The following is a 22,692-nucleotide window of genomic DNA, read 5'->3' on the forward strand; positions in this document are numbered from 1 at the left end:
TATAGTAATAGAAATATAAAGTGTAAGGGGTTTTATGAATAATAAATGACAGAGTAAAAAAGCGAACTAGTGCCAGTGCGACGATCAGACGCGCTCGTAATTTCCATTGCTTTCACAGTGTTTTTTTTTTTGAGTATGGATCCCAAACTACTTGAAAATTGTAGAATAGTGTTTATAGTGTTTGTATCTGGCTGTGGTAATCATATTACGGGTTGTCGGGGAGTGTAAAGTGGAGACTTCGTTACCCTACTTCAGAGGTCTCCACAAGTCCTACGGTAACCGACGAAGGCTCAACAATCATTCCAGGAGAAAGCTGAAGGGATGTGCCATAAGCATATGCAATTTTATTATTCTAGGACTAATAACTGATTTTTGTCAAATATTTTTTGAGAGTCTGTCGGAGCCCAAATAACCCCGCGGCACACGCAAGGCATTGGTAAACAAGCCCGCGGTGTAGGGGTTAAGGGACCTAAGCTACGAAGAAAGACTAAATAAACTGAATCTACTGACACTACAGGAGAGAAGGAAAAGAGGTGACATGATAATGCTATATAAGTGCATGTCAGGGAAGGAGAAAATAGACATAAATGATTACTTAACATATGGAGAAGCATCAGCAAGAGGACACTGCAGAAAACTGCATAAGAAGAGAGGTGATAAAGACGTAAGGAAATTCAGTTTCCCAAACAGAGCAATTGATCAATGGAATGCACTACCTAATGAAATAGTGTGTGCCAAAACAATTCACAAATTTAAAGATATGTACGATAAATATGGTTTAAGACACGGGACAGTACGAGCTTGACTCATTCCTGTAAAGATACAATTAGGTAAGAACACACACACACACACACACACACACACACACACACACACACACACACACACACACACACCGAGGCACCGAGAGAGAGCAGACGCATGTCGACACTGCTCTATACCTGGCCAACTTGGCCAGAGGCATTACCTAAATAAGTATCTTTATACGAGTCAAGCTTTGTACAAGGTTAGACTAAATGGTGTTCTAATATAAAAAAGAAGAAGTTTTAAGTAAGACTTGGTCAAAAAGAAAAGTGAACAAGCAGCGCAAGAATGCACACAATCAGCTGATCGTTGTTTAGTCTACAATCTGCCCCAGGGAATGTAAGTTCTATATGCGCTTTTAGTACTGCAAAATGACCACATACTTTAGTAAAGCAAATTTGGAAAAGAAAAGGGATAAAGGTACAAAGCAGGATGATGATTTCTACGAAGAACTGGTTGAAATGGAGACTCACAACAAACTGGTTGAACGAGCACACAGATTAGAGACGGCTTTTCAAATGAGATTGATGAAATTAAGAAACAGATGCACTTGCAAAAGGAAGAAATAGAAAAATTAGGAAAGGAAGTCAACAAGGAAGACACAACCATAGATGAGCTAACAGTTGAAGTGGGTACACTTAGGAGGAAAATTAGTGAAATGGCAAGAACAGTAGTCAACCACGAGAGTATTATGGAAGAGTTCAAAAATGATACGGAGACAATTTGGCAAGTAAGCAGTCTGATAGATCAGAGCAGTAAGATTGAGGAGAAGATAACACAGGTGAATGAAGCTGTGCAAAGCTACAAAAATGATGTGGAAATCGCTCATGCTGAAATGGAGAAAGTAAAGAAAGACTTGGAAACAAGGGTGGAAGAAAAAAGCATTAAAAAGGAAGTGAAAAGAATAATCCAAAACAATCCTAAGTTAGTCAGAGATTCAGTAGATATTAACAAATCCATAGTAATCACTGGTATAGAAGAGGAAGAAGTAAAAAACAAGATCTCAAGAGACAAAAAGGAGATGGCAAATGTAATGGGCATATTGAAAGAAGTATCAGAGGAAATCTGTAGTAAAGACATAGAGGAACACAAAAGGTTAGGGAAATACGAGAAAAGCAAGTCAAGACCCTTAAAGGTAACCTTCCAGAGTGTAAACACCATGGAGGAGATACTAAAAAATGCAAAGAATCTTATGGAAAAAGAGGAGTTCAAAAATGTATGGATAAAAAGATGCCTAACACAAGAGGAACTGGAATTACTGAAAGAGAAGAGGGAGGAAGCAAAAACAAAAAATGAGGGAAGATCAGAGGAGAAGAAGAATACATTTTTTTTACAAAGTAATCGTATTGCAGGTACGAAAGTGGTACATAAACAGGAGGGAATAAAATGGGGGAAGGTAGTAGAACCAAATCATGACAAGTATATAAACAAGATATTTAAGTTGTTGTACTCAGATGTGGATGGAATGGTATCTTAATTATTAGAGATGAATGATTATGTCAGAGAAAATGAACCACATATAATATGCTTAACTGAAACAAAATAAACACCAAGGATATCGAATGACATCCTAAACTTAGAGGATTATAATATATGGAGAAGAGATTGGAACTTAAAAAAAGGATGAGGAATTATAATATTAACTAAGAAAAATCTAAAAGTCAAAGAAATAGAATTAGATATACCCTCACAAGTAGAAGTGATTGCAGTAGAGATAAATACATCTGAAGGGAAAGTAATTATAGCCAATTTGTACATGCCACCCAGATCAAACACATGGAAAAGAGACAAATATGAGGACCTGGCGGAGAGTACAATTCAGAATTTAAGAGCTTTACTACATAAAATGGAAGAGAAATCGAAAAGAATTATACTAACTGGAGATTTTAATACAAATATAAATTGGAATACTCTACAGTAGATATAATAAGCCAAGAAAGCTGTTGGGACCAAAAGCTCCTATATCTTGTGCAAGAGTTTTTCCTAATGCAACATGTAAGGGAAAGCACCAGAAAAAGAGGACTCGATGTGCCCTCAATGCTAGATCTCATATTTACTAGGCAAGAAAACAATATTGACAGTTTAATATATCACCCTCCATTCGGCAAAAGCGACCATGCAGTACTAAATTGCAATTTCAGGATTGCATATGACATAGATAACGGCAGTGGAAGTTACAAAGACTAAACTATAAAAAGGGAAAGTATCATGTCCTAAAGAAGTACTTCTTAGAAATTGCTTGGGAAAAGGAGCTTAGAGGACAAGATTTAAATGCTGTATATAAAAAATTCTGTGAACTTTATGAAATAGGAGTCCAGAAGTACGTCCCACAGCACAAAGAAGCAGAAAAGAAAATAAAGAAATGGTTCAATACAGAATGTAAAAAATCAAAAGAAAAAAGAGATTTGTTGTGGAATAGACACAGAAGACACAATAGTGAAATGGCGTATAATAATTACAAACAGGCAAGAAACAATTATACAAGAATAAGGAGGGAAGCCCAAAAACAGTTTGAGGAGGATATCATAAATAAAAGTAGTGAACAACCAAAGCTATTTCATGGCTACATCAGAAGCAAAACCAAAGTTGAAGATAAAATACAATCCAATATGGATGGTGGAATCACCTATACACAAGAGAAGGATATTTGTGAAGCACTAAACAAGAATTTCCAATCAGTTTTTACAGAGGAAAAAAATTTTGAGAGGGATTATGTGGAACATGGATGCCCACATATACTACCAAATATACAAACATCAGAAAAAGATATACAGGAGGAGCTAAGTAAATTAGACAAAGGAAAAGCAAATGGTCCTGATGAAATTTCATGTTGGGTGCTACGTGAATGTGGAAAGGAGTTAAGTAAACCATTATTTTTAATTTTCAAGAAATCCTTGAGTCAAGGTAAACGACCTGATATTTGGAAGAAAGCAAACATTGTTCCCTTATTCAAGAAAGGGAATAGACAAAATCCACTTAACTACCGACCAGTATCACTAACCAGTGTTGTAAGCAAGGTATTAGAAAAGCTTATAAGAAAAGCTTGGGTAAATCACCTTGAGGAACACAGTATGAAAATAGAAAGACAGTTTGGTTTCAGAAAAGGAAAATCATGTGTTACTAATCTGTTGAGCTACTATGACAGAGTAACGGACACATTACAGGAAAGAGAAGGATAGGTGGACAGTACGTATTTAGATTTTAAGAAAGCATTTGACAGTACCACACCAAAGACTTTTATGGAAACTGTACCATCAAGGAGGAATTCGAGGCAAACTGTATTGTTGGATGCAAGATTTTCTCATGAAAAGAAAAATGAGAACATTACTAAGAGGAAATTACTCATCATGGAAAGAAGTGACTAGTGGAGTACCACAGGGCTCAGTGCTGGCACCAATCATGTTTTTAGTGTATATGAATGATATAGACAGTAACACTGGAAATGAAATCTATCTAAATATGTTTGCAGATGATGCAAAAATACAAAGGAGAATTACTAACACAGACTCCTGTAAAGAGCTACAAGAAGAATTAAATAAACTTCATGAATGGAGTAATACATGGCAAATGGAATTCAATGTGGACAAGTGTCATGTAGTCAAGTTTGGTAAAAGTGGAAAAAGACCTGATTGGGATTAAACATTAGGAAATAAAACCTTACACACATCAGAAAGAGAGAAGGACCTAGGTGTGATTGTCAATAACAGACTATCTCCGGCTGACCACATCAGTGAGAAGGTACGGAACATGTATACAGTACACTGCTTGCCAATATGAGAATAGTGTTTACATACATAAATGAAGACATGCTAAGAAGGATAATAACATCATTCATCAGACCAACCCTGGAGTATGCATCAGTAGTCTGGAGTCCTCATCTCAAAAAACACATAGACAAGATTGAAAAAGTTCAAAGGGCCGCTAAAAGATGAGTACCAAGCTGAAGGGATCTAAGCTATGAAGAAAGTCTAAATAAACTGAATCTACCAACAATACAGGTGAGAAGGAAAAGAGGTGACATGATTATGCTATATAAATGCATATCAGGGATGGAGAAAATAGACTTAAATGATTACTTAACATATGGGGAAGCATCAGCAAGAGGACACTGCAAAAAATTGCATAAAAAGAGGTGATAAAGACGTAAGGAAATTTAGTTTCCCATATAGAGCAATTGATCAGTGGAATGCACTGCCGAATGAAATAGTGTGTGCCAAAACAATTCACAAATTTAAGGATATGTACGATAAATATGGTTTAAGACACGGGACAGTACGAGTTTGACTCATTCCTGTAAAGATACAATTAGGTAAGAACACACCTCCATCAGTCTTCGGAGTGAGAGAGTCAATTATTGTTATTCTTCTCTGATATTAACCTGTAGAGGTGTGTGTGTGTGTATTTACCTGTTTGTAGTATACAGGAATTGAGCAGTGCTCATGTTGTCCTGTCTCCAAATCCACATTTATCAAGTCTACCTTTACACACATGAATGTTTTTCTCATTCACCACCTCATCATCTAAGTCGTTCCAAATATTTATGTACAGTAATCACTCTAATATCCGGAGTAATAGAGCCATCGGTAGGTTCGGTTATTGGTTTCGTCCGGATATTGGGCCCCAGCTTATGGACTTGTACTTATGGACCCTAACTCAGAGAAACACCTATACAACTCCCTCTGGACATGCATAGCACTTATTTAACACCCAAATCACATCAATAAGGCACATAAATGACTGAAATAAATGCAAAAGAAACATAAAATGAGGGTTTAGAAGTATGTTCATACATTAATAAACATTCTGGTACTTATGGACCCTAACCTACCCTAACTCTGAAAAACACATTCCCACTGCACATGCATGAGGTAAGTATAGTATGGAAAAAAGTACAGTATGAAACATTCTGGTAAGTATAGTATGGAAAAAAGTACAGTATGAAACATTCTGGCTACTTACAGCAAGTCCCTGGCCACCTCGATGAATAACTGCCTCCTCTCGGACTCTGACAGTAAGAACGATTTCCTGAAGCACTTGCAGTACACTCTTCCTGAAGTCTTGCACTGAACTTAGTCAGTAACACACAGAAGTCCGTTCTTTTCACAGTGTTCACTTTAGTCCAAATAATGTTCCAGTATAATTTAGTGTTGCACATTAACTTTTTCCAGGCTTTTTTTATTTTCCAAAGCCAAGACAAAGAAGGTTAGTTAGGTTAAATTTTGTTTCCACTGAGTCTTTTCTCTCATTTCGAAAACCTTAACACAACACACCGTTTTTTTCACTGCACAACACTCAAAATTCCCGTGTGGTCTAGTGGAGAAGTTCTTGCTGTTTATTCACTGTCAGAGTCCGAGAGTATCACTGGCAGGCGACCAAGGGGTGCATCGCTGGGTCGTGGTGATGGCGTACCGACTGCAGAAGACTCTGAGGAAAGCCGCAAACTCACGTTGAGCGGTGACTCCACTGTAGCTGATGTGCTGGGCTGTGGCTCGGAGCATGAGGGCCTGTCTTGGGAAGGCAACGGAGTGGAGCCAGGGCTTGGCACAGCGGGGGTCACGGGCCTGAAAAAACTGTCAATCATTGACTGACACAAGTACCGACGATTCTGGCGATTGATGACGCGCTGCCTGAAAGCACGCACTTCCTCCACGAGTCCCAAGGGCCCCATCTCCCTGTCGCAGTCCGGGTGTTCCAGGTAGTCTAGGACGAACTCTAGATGTTCCCGGAGTGCGCTCAGCTTGGGGATGGCTGGAGTAGTGTCCTGCTGAGAGGAGTCCGCATCATCGTCGCCTTCGTCGTCGGAATCTTCAAGTTCGGGACTGACACCAGTAACCGAAGACGTGATCTCGATATCAGACAACGTCTGATACCCAGGATCGCCCTCGTCGTCGTCCAACCACTCACGTACATCGTCCACATCAACAACGTCGCCGTGCGTACGTAGCCGTGCATGGAAGTCATCCGCGTCAAAGCCCAGAAAATCGTACTCCACATCTGTTCCGAGAAGCAGACGAGACCAACCATTTTCAAGAGTTTTCATGGACTTTCTTCCCTGCACTAGCCCAGTTGTACAGCGCAGACTTGATGTTGTAGCGGCGAAGGTTTTCCAAAGTCTGCTTGCCTCGAGTGTCACGTCCTTCCCTGCGCTCGTCCTCGTCCTCGAGAACAACCATCACCCCGTCCAGGAACTTCCGACGGTACAGGCGCTTTGTTGCCACGATCACTCCTTGGTCCATGGGTTGAATGAGAGCAGTCATATTAGGTGGCAGAAACATGCACCTAATACGGCCATTCTCAGCAACCAAGTCCTTGTTGTACGGGTGCGCAGGTGCATTGTCGGGCAGAAGGAGAGCCTTTACCTGGTTGCGAGCGATTCCCAGTGTCTTCATCTGGTACTGGATGACCTCCTTGACGAAGTGACAGTGAAACCAGTCTTTGCAAATCACAGCTGTGAACCATGCTTTCAAAGAATGGTACCATTTGACAGGAAGGACATCCATCACCCCACGAAGGCACCGAGGCTGCTTTGCACGGCCAACAACAACGGGCTTAAGCCGGTGCATGCCGTTAGCACTGGCACAACACAAAGCAGATATCTGTTCTTTAGAAGGCTTGTGGCCAGGTACACGCTTCTCCGTCTCCACGGCTAGAGTGTTCGTTGGCAGCGAGCGATAGAATAGGCCAGTTTCATCTGCGTTATAGACTTGACCGAGAGTGAGGCCCTCCCTGTCGATCAAGCCTTTCACCTTGTGCCGAAACTCGTCAACTCCATCCTCGTTAGCGTCCAATGCTTCGCCATGTGCTTTACGGTTAGTAAGGCCATGTCGCAACTTGAACGCGAAGAGCCAACCCTCGAATGTCTTGAAGTCTAGGGCGTCGTGAAGCCTTGCAAACTTCTCAGCAGCAGCCTTCAGCTCCGTTCCATGTACCATCACACCAGCTGCATGTTGCTGTCGGTACCAAATCAATGTGGATCGGTCGATTTCTGCAAACTTGGGGGTAAACATAACCTTCCTTTCCACGTTGTGTTTGCTTCTCGACGAGAAGTCAGCCGTGTACTGCATGAGTTTGTCTCGGGAACGTTTGATATCGAACAAAGTCGACCGTGCCAGGTTATACTCGCGGAGAATGCGGGAAGAAGACCAACCCGCATCAACTTTCTCCAATATCTCCCTCTTCTTTTCCAGAGTCAACACCACTCTCTTCCTTTTCTCAGGTGGCGGGGCCACCATCACACACACTAAGAGGAGGGCCGAGAGCAGCAGGAGGCCTTGCAGCAAGTACGGCACCACCACAAAAGCGAGCACGTGGGCAGCCATTGTGAAGAGCGTAGGTCCAGTCGCGGTGAGAGACAGGCGGGAAGTGGGGAGGATGCAGCGGCGCTCTATCTGACGTCGGAGGAATGATGAACCAAAACAATGCTCTCGCGCCGCGCGGCAAGTTCAAATTACGGACGGCAAAAAATCGATTTTTAAAATTTTTTTTTGGGGTTTTCGGACCATTTTGGGAATGTTGGATCCCAGGACGATAAGGTCCAGGTAGTGGGGATGTTCGGTTATTGGGCGTCCGGATATTAGAGTGATTACTGTATTTACCTAATATACCTAATTGTAATATACACGGAATGTGGTATGCTCATGGGTTTCCGTTGCTGTTTCTCAGTAAGTCAAATTTAGCTTTAAACTCGTTTAAATTTTTAGACTGGATGATCTCTTTGTCCAGGCTATTCCATAAGTCTGTACTTCTGTAAGGAAAGCTATATTTCTTGATATTCTTCAAGCAGCTTGACTTTTTCAATTTCACTCCGTGTCCTCTTGTTGCTCTCTTATCCCATACAAACAGATCTTTGTCAATTTTATCTACTCCCATCATGGTCCTGAACACTGCAATCATGTCTCCCCTCTTTCTCCTTTCCTCTAAGGAAGGCAAATCCAGCTTTTCCAGCCTCTCTCTGTATGACAAGTCTGCCAGACTAGGGACCATCTTGGTTGCTGTTCTTTGTATTCTCTCAATCTTGTTTGTATCTTTCATTTTGTGTGGGGACCACACTACCACTGCATATTCTAACCTGGGGTGGATCATGGCCACTATCAATTTTTTCATCATCTCCTCATCCATATAATGAAATGCTACTCTTATGTTAGTCAAGAGTTTATAAGTCTCTCCAACTATCTTTTCAATGTGCTTTCCTGGTGACAAACTATCTTGGACCAGCACTCCCAAATCTTTCTCTTCTCTCATTTTTGTGATTAATTCATTACCCAACTTATTCAGTGATGGCCTCCTGGTACTTTTACCCATTTCCAATACTGTATTTTACATTTCTTTACGTTAAATTTCATTTCCCACGTCCGCTGCAATCATGTATCCTACCCAAATCCTCCTGCAGCATTTTGCAATCCTCCTTAACCCCTACACCGCGGGCATGTTTACCAATGTTTTGCGTGTGCCGCGGGGTTATTCGGGCTCTGACAGACTCTCAAAAAATATTTGCCAAAAATCAGTTATTAGTCCTAGAATATTAAAATTATATATGCTTATGGCACATACCTTCAGCTTTCTCCTGGAATGTTTGTTGAGCCTTCGTCAGTTGCCGTAGGACTTGTGGAGACCTCTAAAGTTGGGTAACGAAGTCTCCACTTTACACTTCCCGACAACCCCTAATATGATTACCACAGCCAGATAATAACACTATAAACACAACTCTATGATTTTCAAGTAGTTTGGGATCCATACTCCAAAAAAAAACCCACTGTGAAAGCAATGAAAATTATGAGCGCGTCTGACCGCCGCACTTGCGCTAGTTCGCTCTTGGTACTCTGTCATTTATTATTCATAAAACCCCTCACACTTTATATTTCTATTACTATATAACACTTATATATATCTACAGTCTTTATCCATAAGTTTCCTTCAGTAGTATTAGTTTATTGTCACTGTAGGGATTCAATTTCTTTCAGTAAAATACGTAGCATTCACTTTCTCGTCCTGTATACTAGCATTGAGAGTGAATGTCACTTTCATCTTCACTCTCATAACTCATAGTATTCAGACATGCTAGAGTGAAACTTTCACTTTCATTACTCCTAGGGTATATACTCGTATTCTTATAATACTACTCATTTACATTTCTATTTACGTTCTCTATTTTATTTACGTTATTTACATTTCTATTTTATTTACACTGTGTTATGCACTGTCACTTGAAGTAACTTATAAAACTATTTTCCATTGTTCACGTATATTTACATTCATTACTTTCACTTGCTGTTTACACATTATTTACACATTATTTACAATTCCACTTGCACTGTTTTACTCAATAGAAAGATCGTAGTCACTCTTTTATCAATTGTCAGCCCTTTACCTCTTTCCACACGAGGTTTAGTAGGGGGTAAAGGTTACAGGGCCCTTTGCATGGGGGTGAAAAAGGCCCTGAAGTCAGCAAGAGGAACAGACGCGTACCTCCTCTTCGGAAGATGAGAGAGAACTGATAAGGGAGGGCTGGCCCAGGTAGAGGCCTACTTAGGGGATATTCAGTACTACCAATGTAGCTCTTGAAACAGCTATGTATTTCACTGAAATGATTGGCAGGAAATCTAGACAATACATTATAAATTAGGTAGTTCCAGGTGAATGTAAATATCACTTAGGCTTCTCCCTTCCCTCCTTATATGTATATTTATTACGAAAATAGATTATACGGCATATTTCAAGGGGAATAAAACAGCGAAAATTAGCGAACGAGTGCACGTGACGTGTTGTCAGGTGATAATTAGCCAATTCCAGGTGTATGGCACTCTCACTTACCTTATTTCTTTCTTGTATATATTATTTGGTATAAGAATAGGGCATAGGGCTTATTTCAATGGATGAAATCAGTGAAAAATTCCAGGGAAGATTTACTTAGCGTAGCACGGCCGGGCAGGCGAGAGGATAGGGTAATGGAGGGGGGGTAGGGAGGGGAGTCAAGAACAGGGAGAAATGGCTAAATTGTCAACAATGGATGGGTGTACAGATGAGATTAGGAGTGCTGACTAGTGTTGGACATTGGCAGTACTGATAGATGATACAAGCCCCCACTTGGAAGCCCGGGTGAATTCAAAATAACACAGAATCACAAAAGCGACGCCCCGCGGTATGATCCCTTGCTCCCAAGCGTCACGAAAGTGACGCCCCGCGGTTAAGGGGTTAACCTCTGCCTTCCTCAAGATCTTTACATCATCAGCAAACAGACTTGGATAACTGTTCACGCCATCTACCATATCATTTATGTAAATCAGGAACATTACTGGCGCCAACACCGAGCCTTGAGGGACTCCACTTGTTACTTCCCTCCATCCAGACATCCTATCCTTTATTACTGTCCTCATTTTTCTGTCTCTCAAAAAGTCTCTCATCCATTCCAGAAGTTTCCCCTTCAGTCCTCCTCTATATTCTAGTTTCCACATTAGTCTCTTATGGGGTACCTTGTCAATGGTCTTCTCTAAGTCTTAAGTACACACAATCCACCAAACCATCTCTCTCCTGTACCACATCAATTGCTCTTGAGTAAAAGCTCAACAAGTTAGAAACACATGACCTTCCACTTCTGAATCCAAACTGACATTCAGCCAAAATATTCATTTCTTGTAGATATTTTATCCATATGTCTTTCAGGATTCTCTCGCACAATTTTGCGACCATGCTGGTTGGAGACACTGGTCTATATTTCAGGGGTTCTTTCCTGTTTCCTCCCTTATAAATTGGTACCACATTTGCCCTCTTCCATTCTTGTGGCACTTTCCCCTCTTCCAGAGAACACACGATTAAACTGTGAATTTTATCCGCCAGTTGTTCTCTGTGTTAGGACTCCATATTATAAGTACAAATCATAATAGATAAATAGATAATTAGATAGATAGAGAGACAGATAGACAGCTCTATGAGAGCCTGGGAAAGGGAAATGATTTTGCAAGTTAACTGAGGAAAAGCTGACGACAGATTAGGAAGTAGCAATGTCAGGAGATGATGCAGGTAGTTTGTCAGCGAAATAGCAGGGGAACAAAGCCTAGTGACATACACACATAGTCACACACAGGTTTCTGGAACTTTCCAACCACAGTGTAACACACGTGACACGACCCCTGTTTCACCAGAATTTAGGAAAGAGAGCTCAGAAGGAACCTAGCCATAGAACAGGCAGGTAGTAGGGAGAACGAGCTTAACAACATGGAAGAGAGAGAGAGAGAGAGAGAGAGAGAGAGAGAGAGGGAGGTAGCTAGCGGGACTCTACTTATACTTCACTCGTGTGTGAGAGACTTTGTTAATATTCCAAGACAAATAAAAATAGTCCCATACTATTCTTTACCTCTCCTGTCATTGAATGACAAAAGGGAACCAAGATTTTCTATTTACAAAACTACTCAAGTATAACAACTGCTCGTCCACAACTTTAATATACATAAAACTCCACTGGAAGTTACTACGAAGTCTAATTATGACATTTTCCTTTCCCAGGATTGCATAGAGCTGTCTATCTGTCTCTCTATCTATCTAATTATCTATTTATCTATTATGATTTGTACTTATAATATGGAGTCCTAACATCTGCATTCCTTCAGTACCCAATTAGAAATTCCATCAGGTCCTGGGGCTTTCCTTACATCTTGAGTTTCCAGTAATTTATACACTTCCTGTACCTCCACTTTTATATTTATCACCAGTACATTTCTAGTCACTCCCTCCCCTTCCACAAACTCCTTTTCATTAATGAAAACTGATTAGAAACATTTGTTCATTATTTCAGCTTCCATTGCTGCATCTTTATAGACCTCTCCTTTTACTTTCAGTCTGGCGATTCCTTCCTTTTGTTTCCGTTTGCCATTAACAGATCTATAAAACAGTTTGGGTTCATCCTTGGATTTGTCTATTATACCTTTTTCAAAATTCCTTTCTTCTTCTCTATGTATTCTTGTGTATTCATTTCTAATTCTTTTATATTCTTCCTTTGTTCTGTTGTTACCTCTCTTTCTGCAATTGTTCCGCCTTATCTCTCTCGTTTTTTTGCTGTCATACACCTTCCATTAAACCACTCCTTTTTCCTGTCTGTGTGTGTGTGTGTGTGTGTGTGTGTGCATTCTTATCTAATTGTATCTTTACAGGAATGAGTCAAGCTCGTACTGTCCCGTGTCTTAAACCATATTTATTGTACATATCCTTAAATTTGTGAATTGTTTTGGCACACATTATTTCATTCGGTAGTGCATTCCATTGATCAATTGCTCTGTTTGAGAAACTGAATTTCCTTACGTCTTTATCACCTCTCTTCTTATGCAGTTTTTTGCAGTGTCCTCTTGCTGATGCTTCTCCATATGTTAAGTAATCATTTATGTCTATTTTCTCCTTCCCTGATATGCACTTATATAGCATTATCATGTCACCTCTTTTCCTTCTCTCCTGTAGTGTTGATAGATTCAGTTTATTTAGTCTTTCTTCGTAGCTTAGGTCACTTAAGCTTGGTATCCATCTTGTAGCGGCCCTTTGAACTTTTTCAATCTTGTCTATATGCTTTTTGAGATGAGGACTCCAGACTACTGATGCATATTCCAGGGTTGGTCTAATGAATGATGTTATTATCCTTCTTAGCATGTCTTCATTTATGTATGTGAATGCTATTCTCATATTTGCAAGAAGTGTATACATGTTCCGTACCTTCTCGCTGATGTGGTCAGCCGGAGACAGTCTGTTACTGATAATGATACCTAGGTCTTTCTCTCTTTCTGATGTGTATAGGGTTATATTTCCTAACTTATAATCCCAATCAGGTCTTCTTCCACTTTTACCAAACTTGATTACATGACACTTGTCCACATTGAATTCCATTTGCCATGTACTACTCCTTTCATGAAGTTTATTTAATTCTTCTTGTAGCTCTTTACAAGAGTCTGTGTTAGTAATTCTCCTTTGTATTTTTGCATCATCTGCAAACATATTCAGATAGCTCTCATTTCCAGTGTTACTGTTTATATCATTTATATACACTAAAAACATGATTGGTGCCAGCACTGAACCCTGTGGTACTCCACTAGTCACTTCTTTCCATGATGAGTAGTTTCCTCTTAGTACTGTTCTCATTTCTCTTTTTATGAGAAAGTCTTGCATCCAACAAAAAAGTTTGCCTTGAATTCCTCCTTGATGGTACAGTTTCCATAAAAGTCTTTGGTGTGGTACTGTGTCAAAAGCTTTCTTGAAATCTAAATAGATACTGTCCTCCCATCCTTCCATTTCCTGTATTGTGTTTGTTATTCTGTCTTAGTAGCTCAACAGATTAGTAACACATGATTTTCCTTTTCTGAAACCAAACTGTCTTTCTGTTATCATACTGTGTTCTTCTAGATGATTTACCCAAGCTTTTCTTATAAGCTTTTCTAATACCTTGCTTACAACACTGGTCAGTGATACTGGTCGGTAGTTGAGTGGATTTTCTCTATTTCCTTTCTTGAATAAGGGGACAATATTTGCTTTTTTCCAAACATCAGGTAGTTTACCTTGACTCAAGGATTTCTTGAAAATTATAAATAATGGTTTACTTAACTCCTTTGCACATTCTCGTAATACCCAACATGAAATTTCATTAGGACCACTTGCTTTTCCTCTGTCTAATCTACTTAATTCCTCCTGTATTACTTTTTCTGCTATTTGTATATCTGGTAGTATGTGTGGACATGCTTGTTCCACATAGTCCCTCTCAAAATGTTTTTCTTCTGTAAAAACTAATTGGAAATTCTTATTTAGTGCTTCACAAATATCTTTCTCTTGTGTATAAGTGATTCTCTCGTCCGTAATGGATTGGATTGTATCTTTTACTTTGGTTTTGCTTCTGATATAGCTGTAAAACAGCTTTGGTTGATCACTACTTTTATTTATTATATCCTCCTCAAACTGTTTTTGGGCTTCCCTCCTTATTCTTGTATAGTCGTTTCTTGCCTGCTTGTAATTATTAAACGTCCTTTCACCATTGTGTCTTCTGTATCTATTCCACAACAAATCTCTTCTTTCTTTTGATTTTTTACATTCTGTATTGAACCATTTCTGTATTTTCTTATCTGCTTCTTTGTGCTGTGGGATGTACTTCTGGACTCCTATTTCATAAAATTCACAGAATTTTTTATATACAGCATTTAAATCTTGTCCTCTAAGTTCATTTTCCCAATCAACTTCTAAGAAATACTTCTTTAGGTCTTGATAATTTCCCTTTTTATAGTTTAGGCTCTTTTTGTAACTGTCATTGGTGTTTACTATGTCATATGCTATCCTGAAGTTATAATTTAGTACTGCATGATCGCTTTTGCCGAGTGGAGGGTGATTTATTAAACCGTCAATATCATTTTCTTGCCTAGTAAATATTAGATCTAGCACTGAAGGTACATCAAGTCCTCTTTTTCTGGTGGTTTCCCTCACATGTTGCGTTAGGAAAAACTCTTGCACGAGATCCAGGAGCTTTTGGTCCCAACAGCTTTCTTGGCTAATTATATCTAGAGTATTCCAATTTATATTTGTATTGAAATCCCCAGTTAGTATAATTCTTTCCGATTTCTCTTCCATTTTATGAAAATGTAGTAATGCTCTTAAACTCTGAATTGTACTCTCTGCCAGGTCCTCATATTTGTCTCTTTCCCATGTGTTTGATCTGGGTGGCATGTATAAATTGGCTACAATTACTTTACCTTCAGATGTGTTGATCTCTACTGCAATCAGTTCTACTTGTGATGGTATATCTAGTTTTATTTCATTGACTTTTAGGTTTTTCTTAGTTCTTATTATAATTCCTCCTCCTTTTTTTAAATTTATGTCTCATCTCCACATATTGTCTTCCTCAAAGTTTAGTATGTCATTGGATATCCTTGGTGTTAATTTTGTTTCAGTTAGGCATATTATTTGTGGTTCATTTTCTCTGACATAATCATTCATCTCTAGTAATTTAGATACCATTCCATCCACATTTGAGTACATCAACATTATCATCTTGTTTATATACTTGTCATGACATGGTTCTACTACCTTCCTCCTTTTCCTTCCATCATGTTTGTGTACCACTTTCGTACCTGTAATCCTATTACTTTGTAAAAAAATTTGTTCTTCTCCTCTTCTGATCTTCCCTCATTTTTTGTTTTTGCTTCCTCCCTTTTCTCTTTCAGTAATTCCAGTTCCTCTTGTGTTAGGCATCTTTTTATCCATACATTTTTGAACTCCTCTTTTTCCATAAGATTCTTTGCATTTTTTAGTATCTCTTCCACAGTGTTTACACTCTGGAAAGTCACCTTTAGAGGTCTTGTCTTGCATTTCTCGTATTTCCCTAACCTTTTGTGTTCCTCTATGTCTTTACTACAGATTTCCTCTGATTCTTCTTTCAGTAAGCTCATTACATTTGCCATCTCCTTTTTGTCTCTTGTGATCTTGTTTTTTATTTCTTCCTCTTCTATACCAGTGACTACTATAGATTTGTTTATATCTACTGAATCTCTGACTAACTTTGGATTGTTTTGGATTATTCTTTTCACTTCCTTTTTAATGCTTTTTTCCTCCAGCCTTGTTTCTGAGTCTTTCTTTACTTTCACCATTTCAGCATACGTGGTTTCTACATCATTTTTGTAGCTTTGCACAGCTTCATTCACCTGTGTTATCTTCTCCTCAATATCACTGCTCTGGTCCATAAGACTGCTTGCTTGCCTAATTGTCTCTGTGTCATTTTTGAACTCTTCCATAACACTCTTGTGATTAGCTACTGTACTTGCCATTTCACTCACTTTCTTCCTAAGCCTACTCAATTCCACTGTTAGTTCACTGATGGTTGTGTCTTTCTTATTGGCCTCCCTTCCTAGTTTTTCTATTTCTTCCTTTTGCAAGTGCATTTGCTTCTTTATTTCATCAATTTCATTTTTGAAAGCCATTTCTAGTTTGTGTACACGTTCAACCAGTCTATTGTGAGTCTCCACTTCAACCAGTTCTTGGTAGAAATCATCATTTTGCTTTTTACTTTTATCCCTTTTCTTTTCCAAATTTGTTTTACTAAAGTATGTATCCATTTTGCAATACTAAAAGAACAGAGTATGTACTTACAGAGTATGTACACTTTCCCCGTGTTGCTGTAGTCTAAACAAAGCTCAGCTGACTCAGTGCATTTTTCCTCTTGGTTCTTTTTTCATTTTGAACAAGTCTTGTTTGAACTTTTTTTTTTTTTCCTTTTAATAATGAAAAATCATTTAGTCTAACCTGGTACAGAGCTTGACTCATACAAAGATGCTAATTTAGGTAATGCCACTGGCCGTGTTGGGTCGGTACGGAGCGCCGATGTCGGACGTCTGCCTCGGTTGACTCTGTGTGCGTGTGTGTGTGTGTGTGTGTGTGTGTGTGTGTAGTAGTAGTAGTAGTGATAGTAGGTGGCATTAAAAAAGTCAGACCAAAGAAGGGTGGGCTTAGGTGAGGGAGGGTCAGATGGCCGTGCCTGTGTAACATTTGCAAGGAGGTGGAAATTGGTCTTTGGGTAAGGTTACGGGGATAAGAGGATTAGTGGACACAATGGCCTTTAATGTGGATGAGAGAGAAAGAGAGTACAGAAGGTATGGAGTGGCAAATGGGGTAGAGGGATTGAGCTTTGCATCATCAGTAATTTTGGCATCAGGATGCAAATGGGGTAGAGGGAGAAAGCTTTGTGTCTTCAGTAATTATGGGATCAGGATTGAGTTGGGCAGGCTCGGTAAAGGGTGTGAGGGCTTCAGACAAAGAGACAGATGTCGTGGAGGAACAGGGTGGTCATTATGACTCTTGTGCTAATTGTACTGCACATCAGTGACGGACGTTATCACCGTAGTAGCGACATGAAAGAACTTATATAAATTCGTTCAGAAATGTACAGAGAAAAATGACAAAAATGATACATGATGTTCGAAATCTCTCATATGAAGACAGATCAACAAGACTAAAGTTGAACTTTCTAGAAACGCGTAGCCTTGAGCTGTGAGAACTATGGATTAAAACAAAAGGCTAGCGCTTGCGTGCGCGCGCACGCGCACACACACACACACACACACACACACACACACACACACACACACACACACACACACACACAGGGATTCAATCTAGGCGGACGTGCGTTACCGGCGCTCCGTACCAAATCATCACGGCCAGTGGCATTACCTAAATTTGTATCTTTGTATGAGTCAAGCTCAGTACCAGGTTAGACTAAATGATTGTTCATTATTAAAAGGAAAAAAAGAATAAGTTTAAACAAGACTTGTTCAAACAGGAAAGAGAACCAAGATGAAAGAATACGCTGAGTCATCTCTGAGGTTTGTTTAGACTACGACAACACGGAGATTGTAAGTACATGCCCTACACTTTAAGTATTGCAAAATGGATACATACTTTAGTAAAGCAAATCTGGAAAAGAAAAGGGATAAAGGTAAAAAGCAAAATGATGATTTCTACCAAGAACTGGTTGAAGTAGAGACTCACAATAGACTGGTCGAACGTGTAAACAAACTAGAAATGGCTTTCAAAAATGAAATTGATGAAATAAAGAAGCAGATGCACTTGCAAAAGGAAGAAATAGAAAAACTAGGAAGGGAGGCCAATAAGAAAGACACAACCATCAGTGAACTAACAGTGGAACTGAGTACACTTAGGAAGAAAATGAGTGAAATGGCAAGTACAGTAGTCAATCACGAGAGTGTTATGGAAGAGTTCAAAAATGACATAGAGACAATTAGGCAAGTTAGCAGTCTTATTGACCAGAGCAGTGATATTGAGGAGAAGATAACACAAGTGAATGAAGCTGTGTAAAGCTACAAAAATGATGTAGAAACCACGTATGCTGAAATGGTGAAAGTAAAGAAAGACTTTGAAACAAGGGTGGAGAAAAAAGCATCAAAAAGGAGGTGAAAAGAATAATCCAAAACAATCCAAAGTTAGTCAGAGATTCAGTAGAAATAAACAAATCAATAGTAATCACTGGTATAGAAGAGGAAGAAGTTAAAAACAAGATCCCAAGAGACAAAAAGGAGATGACAAATGTAATGAACTTACTGAAAGAAGTATCAGAGGAAATCTGTAGTAAAGACATAGAGGAACACAAAAGGTTAGGGAAATAGGAGAAAAGCAAGACAAGACCTCTAAAGGTGACTTTCCAGAGTGTAAACACTGTGGAAGAGATACTAAAAAATGCAAAGAATTTTATGGAAAAAGAGGAGTTCAAAAATGTATGGATAAAAAGATGCCTAACACAAGAGGAACTGGAATTACTGAAACAGAAAAGGGAGGAAGCAAAGACAAAAAATGAGGGAAGATCAGAAGAGGAGAAGAAGAAATTTTTTTACAAAGTAATAGGATTGCAGATACGAAAGTGGTACACAAACAGGATGGAAGAAAAAGGAGGAAGGTAGGAGAACCATGTCATGACAAGTATATAAACAAGATGATAAAGTTGATGTACTCAAATGTGGATGGAATGGTATCTAAATTACTAAAGATGAATGATTATGTCAGAGAAAATGAACCACAAATAATATGCCTAACTGAAACAAAATTAACACCAAGGATATCCAATGACATACTAAACTTAGAGGAATACAATATATGGAGAAGAGACAGAAATTTAAAAAAAGGAGGAGGAATGATAATATTAACTAAGAAAAATCTAAAAGTCAAGGAAATAAAACTATATATACCATCACAAGTAGAACTGATTGCAGTAGACATCGACACATCTGAAGGTAAAGTAATTGTAGCCAATTTGTACATGCCACCCAGATCAAACACATGGGAAAGAGACGAATATGAGGACCTGGCAGAGAGTACAATTCAGAGTATAAGATCATTGCTACATAAAATGGAAGAGAAATCGGAAAGAATTATACTAACTGGGGACTTCAATACAAATATAAATTGGAATACTCTAGATATAAATAGCCAAGAAAGCTGTTGGGACCAAAAGCTCCTGGATCTCGTACAAGAGTTTTTCTTAACGCAACATGTGAGGGAAACCACCAGAAAAAGAGGACTTGATGTACCTTCAGTGCTAGATCTAATATTTACTAGGCAAGAAAATGATATTGACAGTTTAATATATCACCCTCCACTCGGCAAAAGCGATCATGCAGTACTAAATTATAACTTCAGGATAGCATATGACATAGTAAACAGCAATGACAGTTACAAAAAGAGCCTAAACTATAAAAAAGGAAATTATCAAGACCTAAAGAAGTATTTCTTAGAAGTTGATTGGGAAAATGAGCTTAGAGGACAAGATTTAAATGCTGTATATAAAAAAATTTGTGAATTTATGAAATAGGAGTCCAGAAGTACATCCCACAGCACAAAGAAGCAGATAAGAAAATACAGAAATGGTTCAATACAGAATGTAAAAAATCAAAAGAAAGAAGAGATTTGTTGTGGAATAGATACAGAAGACACAATAGTGAAAGGGCGTCTAATAATTACAAACATGCAAGAAACGACTATACAAGAATAAGGAGGGAAGCCCAAAAACAGTTTGAGGAGGATATAATAAATAAAAGTAGTGATCAACCAAAGCTGTTTTACAGCTATATCAGAAGCAAAACCAAAGTAAAAGATATGATACAATCCATTACGGACGAGGGAATCACTTATACACAAGAGAAAGATATTTGTGAAGCACTAAATAAGAATTTCCAATTAGTTTTTATAGAAGAAAAAAATTTTGAGAGGGACTATGTGGAACAAGCATGTCCACACATACTACCAGATATACAAATAGCAGAAAAAGTAATACAGGAGGAGTTAAGTAGATTAGACAGAGGAAAAGCAAGTGGTCCTGATGAAATTTCATGTTGGGTATTACGAGAATGTGCAAAGGAGTTAAGTAAACCATTATTTATAATTTTCAAGAAATCCTTGAGTCAAGGTAAACTACCTGATATTTGGAAAAAAGCAAATATTGTCCCCTTATTCAAGAAAGGAAATAGACAAAATCCACTCAACTACCGACCAGTATCACTGACCAGTGTTGTAAGCAAGGTAATAGAAAAGCTTATAAGAAAAGCTTGGGTAAATCATCTAGAAGAACACAGTATGATAACAGAAAGACAGTTTGGTTTCAGAAAAGGAAAATCATGTGTTACTAATCTGTTGAGCTACTATGACAGAGTAACAAACACAATACAGGAAAGAGAAGGATGGGTGAACAGTATCTATTTAGATTTCAAGAAAGCTTTTGACACAGTACCACACCAAAGACTTTTATGGAAACTGTACCATCAAGGAGGAATTCGAGGCAAACTGTTTTGTTGGATGCAAGATTTTCTCATAAAAAGAGAAATGAGAACAATACTAAGGGGAAACTACTCATCATGGAAAGAAGTGACTAGTGGAGTACCACAGGGTTCAGTGCTGGCACCAATCATGCTTTTAGTGTATATAAATGATATAAACAGTAACACTGGAAATGAAAGCTATCTGAATATGTTTGCAGATGATGCAAAAATACAAAGGAGAATTACTAACATAGACTCGTGTAAAGAGCTACAAGAAGAATTAAATAAACTCCATGAATGGAGTATTACATGGCAAATGGAATTCAATGTGGACAAGTGTCATGTAATCAAGTTTGGTAAAAGTGGACAAAGACCTGATTGGGATTATACGGTAGGAAATAAAACCCTACACACATCAGAGAGAAAGACCTAGGTGTGATTATCAATAACAGACTATCTCCGGCTGACCACATCAGCGAGAAGGTACGGAACATGTATACACTTCTTGCAAATATGAGAATAGCATTCACATACATAAATGAAGACATGCTAAGAAGGATAATAACATCATTCATTAGACCAACTCTGGAGTACGCATCAGTAGTCTGGAGTCCTTATCTCAAAAAACACATAGACAAGATTGAAAAAGTTCAAAGGGCCGCTACAAGATGGATACCAAGCTTAAGGGACCTAAGCAATGAAGAAAGACTAAATAAACTGAATCTACCAACACTACCGGAGAGAAGGAAAAGAGGTGACATGATAATGCTACATAAATGCATATCAGGGAAGGAGAAAATAGACATAAATGATTACTTTACATATGGAGAAGCATCAGCAAGAGGACACAGCAAAAAACTGCATAAGAAGAGAGGTGATAAAGACTTAAGGAAATTCAGTTTCCCAAACAGAGCAATTGATCAATGGAATGCACTACCGAATGAAATAGCGTGTGCCAAAACAATTCACAAATTTAAGGATATGTACGATAGATATGGTTTAAGACACGGGACAGTACAAGCTTGACTCATTCCTGTAAAGATAAAATTAGGTAAGAACAATTAGGTAAGGTAAGAACACACACACACACACACACACACACACACACACACACACACACACACACACACACACACACACACACACACACACCCTTGAGATCATGGAAAGACAGTTCAGGTAGAGATGCTAATTAGCTGAGGCTTCACAATGTGTGAGGGGAGTGGTAGGGTAAGGATTACGAGTCATTTGTACACCAGGCATATGCCATGTCTTTTTTACTTTTACTTTTTTTCTTTAATGAACATCGTATCCACTACACAAAATCGCCCAATACGCACCCAGTCATTTTCAAAATTGTCCAAAAAAGTGCAGCGCGCAGCCTTTCAAATTTAAGCAAAAATCATCTTCCAAAGTCGCCCAATGTGGCGCAAAACGCGTGCAACTGCCAACCCTGCAGGGAACCACCCTTGCAGGGCCATCTCATTAGGTGAACCAGTGTTCCTTTGTGGCAGATAGTGTCATGCCACTGAAGAGTGTGGAGGTTTAATTCCCAGATGAACAACACATTAGCAACCGCCCTTCTCCTGGTGACGACTCTTTTAGCTGCCTG

General features: G+C 38.8%; 1 protein-coding gene across 1 annotated transcript in view; it reads left to right on the plus strand.

Moving 5' to 3' along the window:
* LOC145395049 (potassium voltage-gated channel subfamily KQT member 1-like) overlaps nt 1-22,692 on the plus strand; it is a 1,161,165-nt gene that overhangs the window by 1,044,029 nt on the left and 94,444 nt on the right. Inside the window, exon 18 of the mRNA XM_080268799.1 lies at nt 17,281-17,292. Coding sequence (XP_080124925.1) covers nt 17,281-17,292 — 12 coding nt within the window. The remainder of the gene's footprint in view (nt 1-17,280; nt 17,293-22,692) is intronic.

This window comes from Coenobita brevimanus, chromosome 29 (genome assembly GCF_032717465.1).
Source record: "Coenobita brevimanus isolate Jiangsu-jjx chromosome 29, ASM3271746v2, whole genome shotgun sequence".
Lineage (NCBI taxonomy): Eukaryota > Metazoa > Arthropoda > Malacostraca > Decapoda > Coenobitidae > Coenobita > Coenobita brevimanus.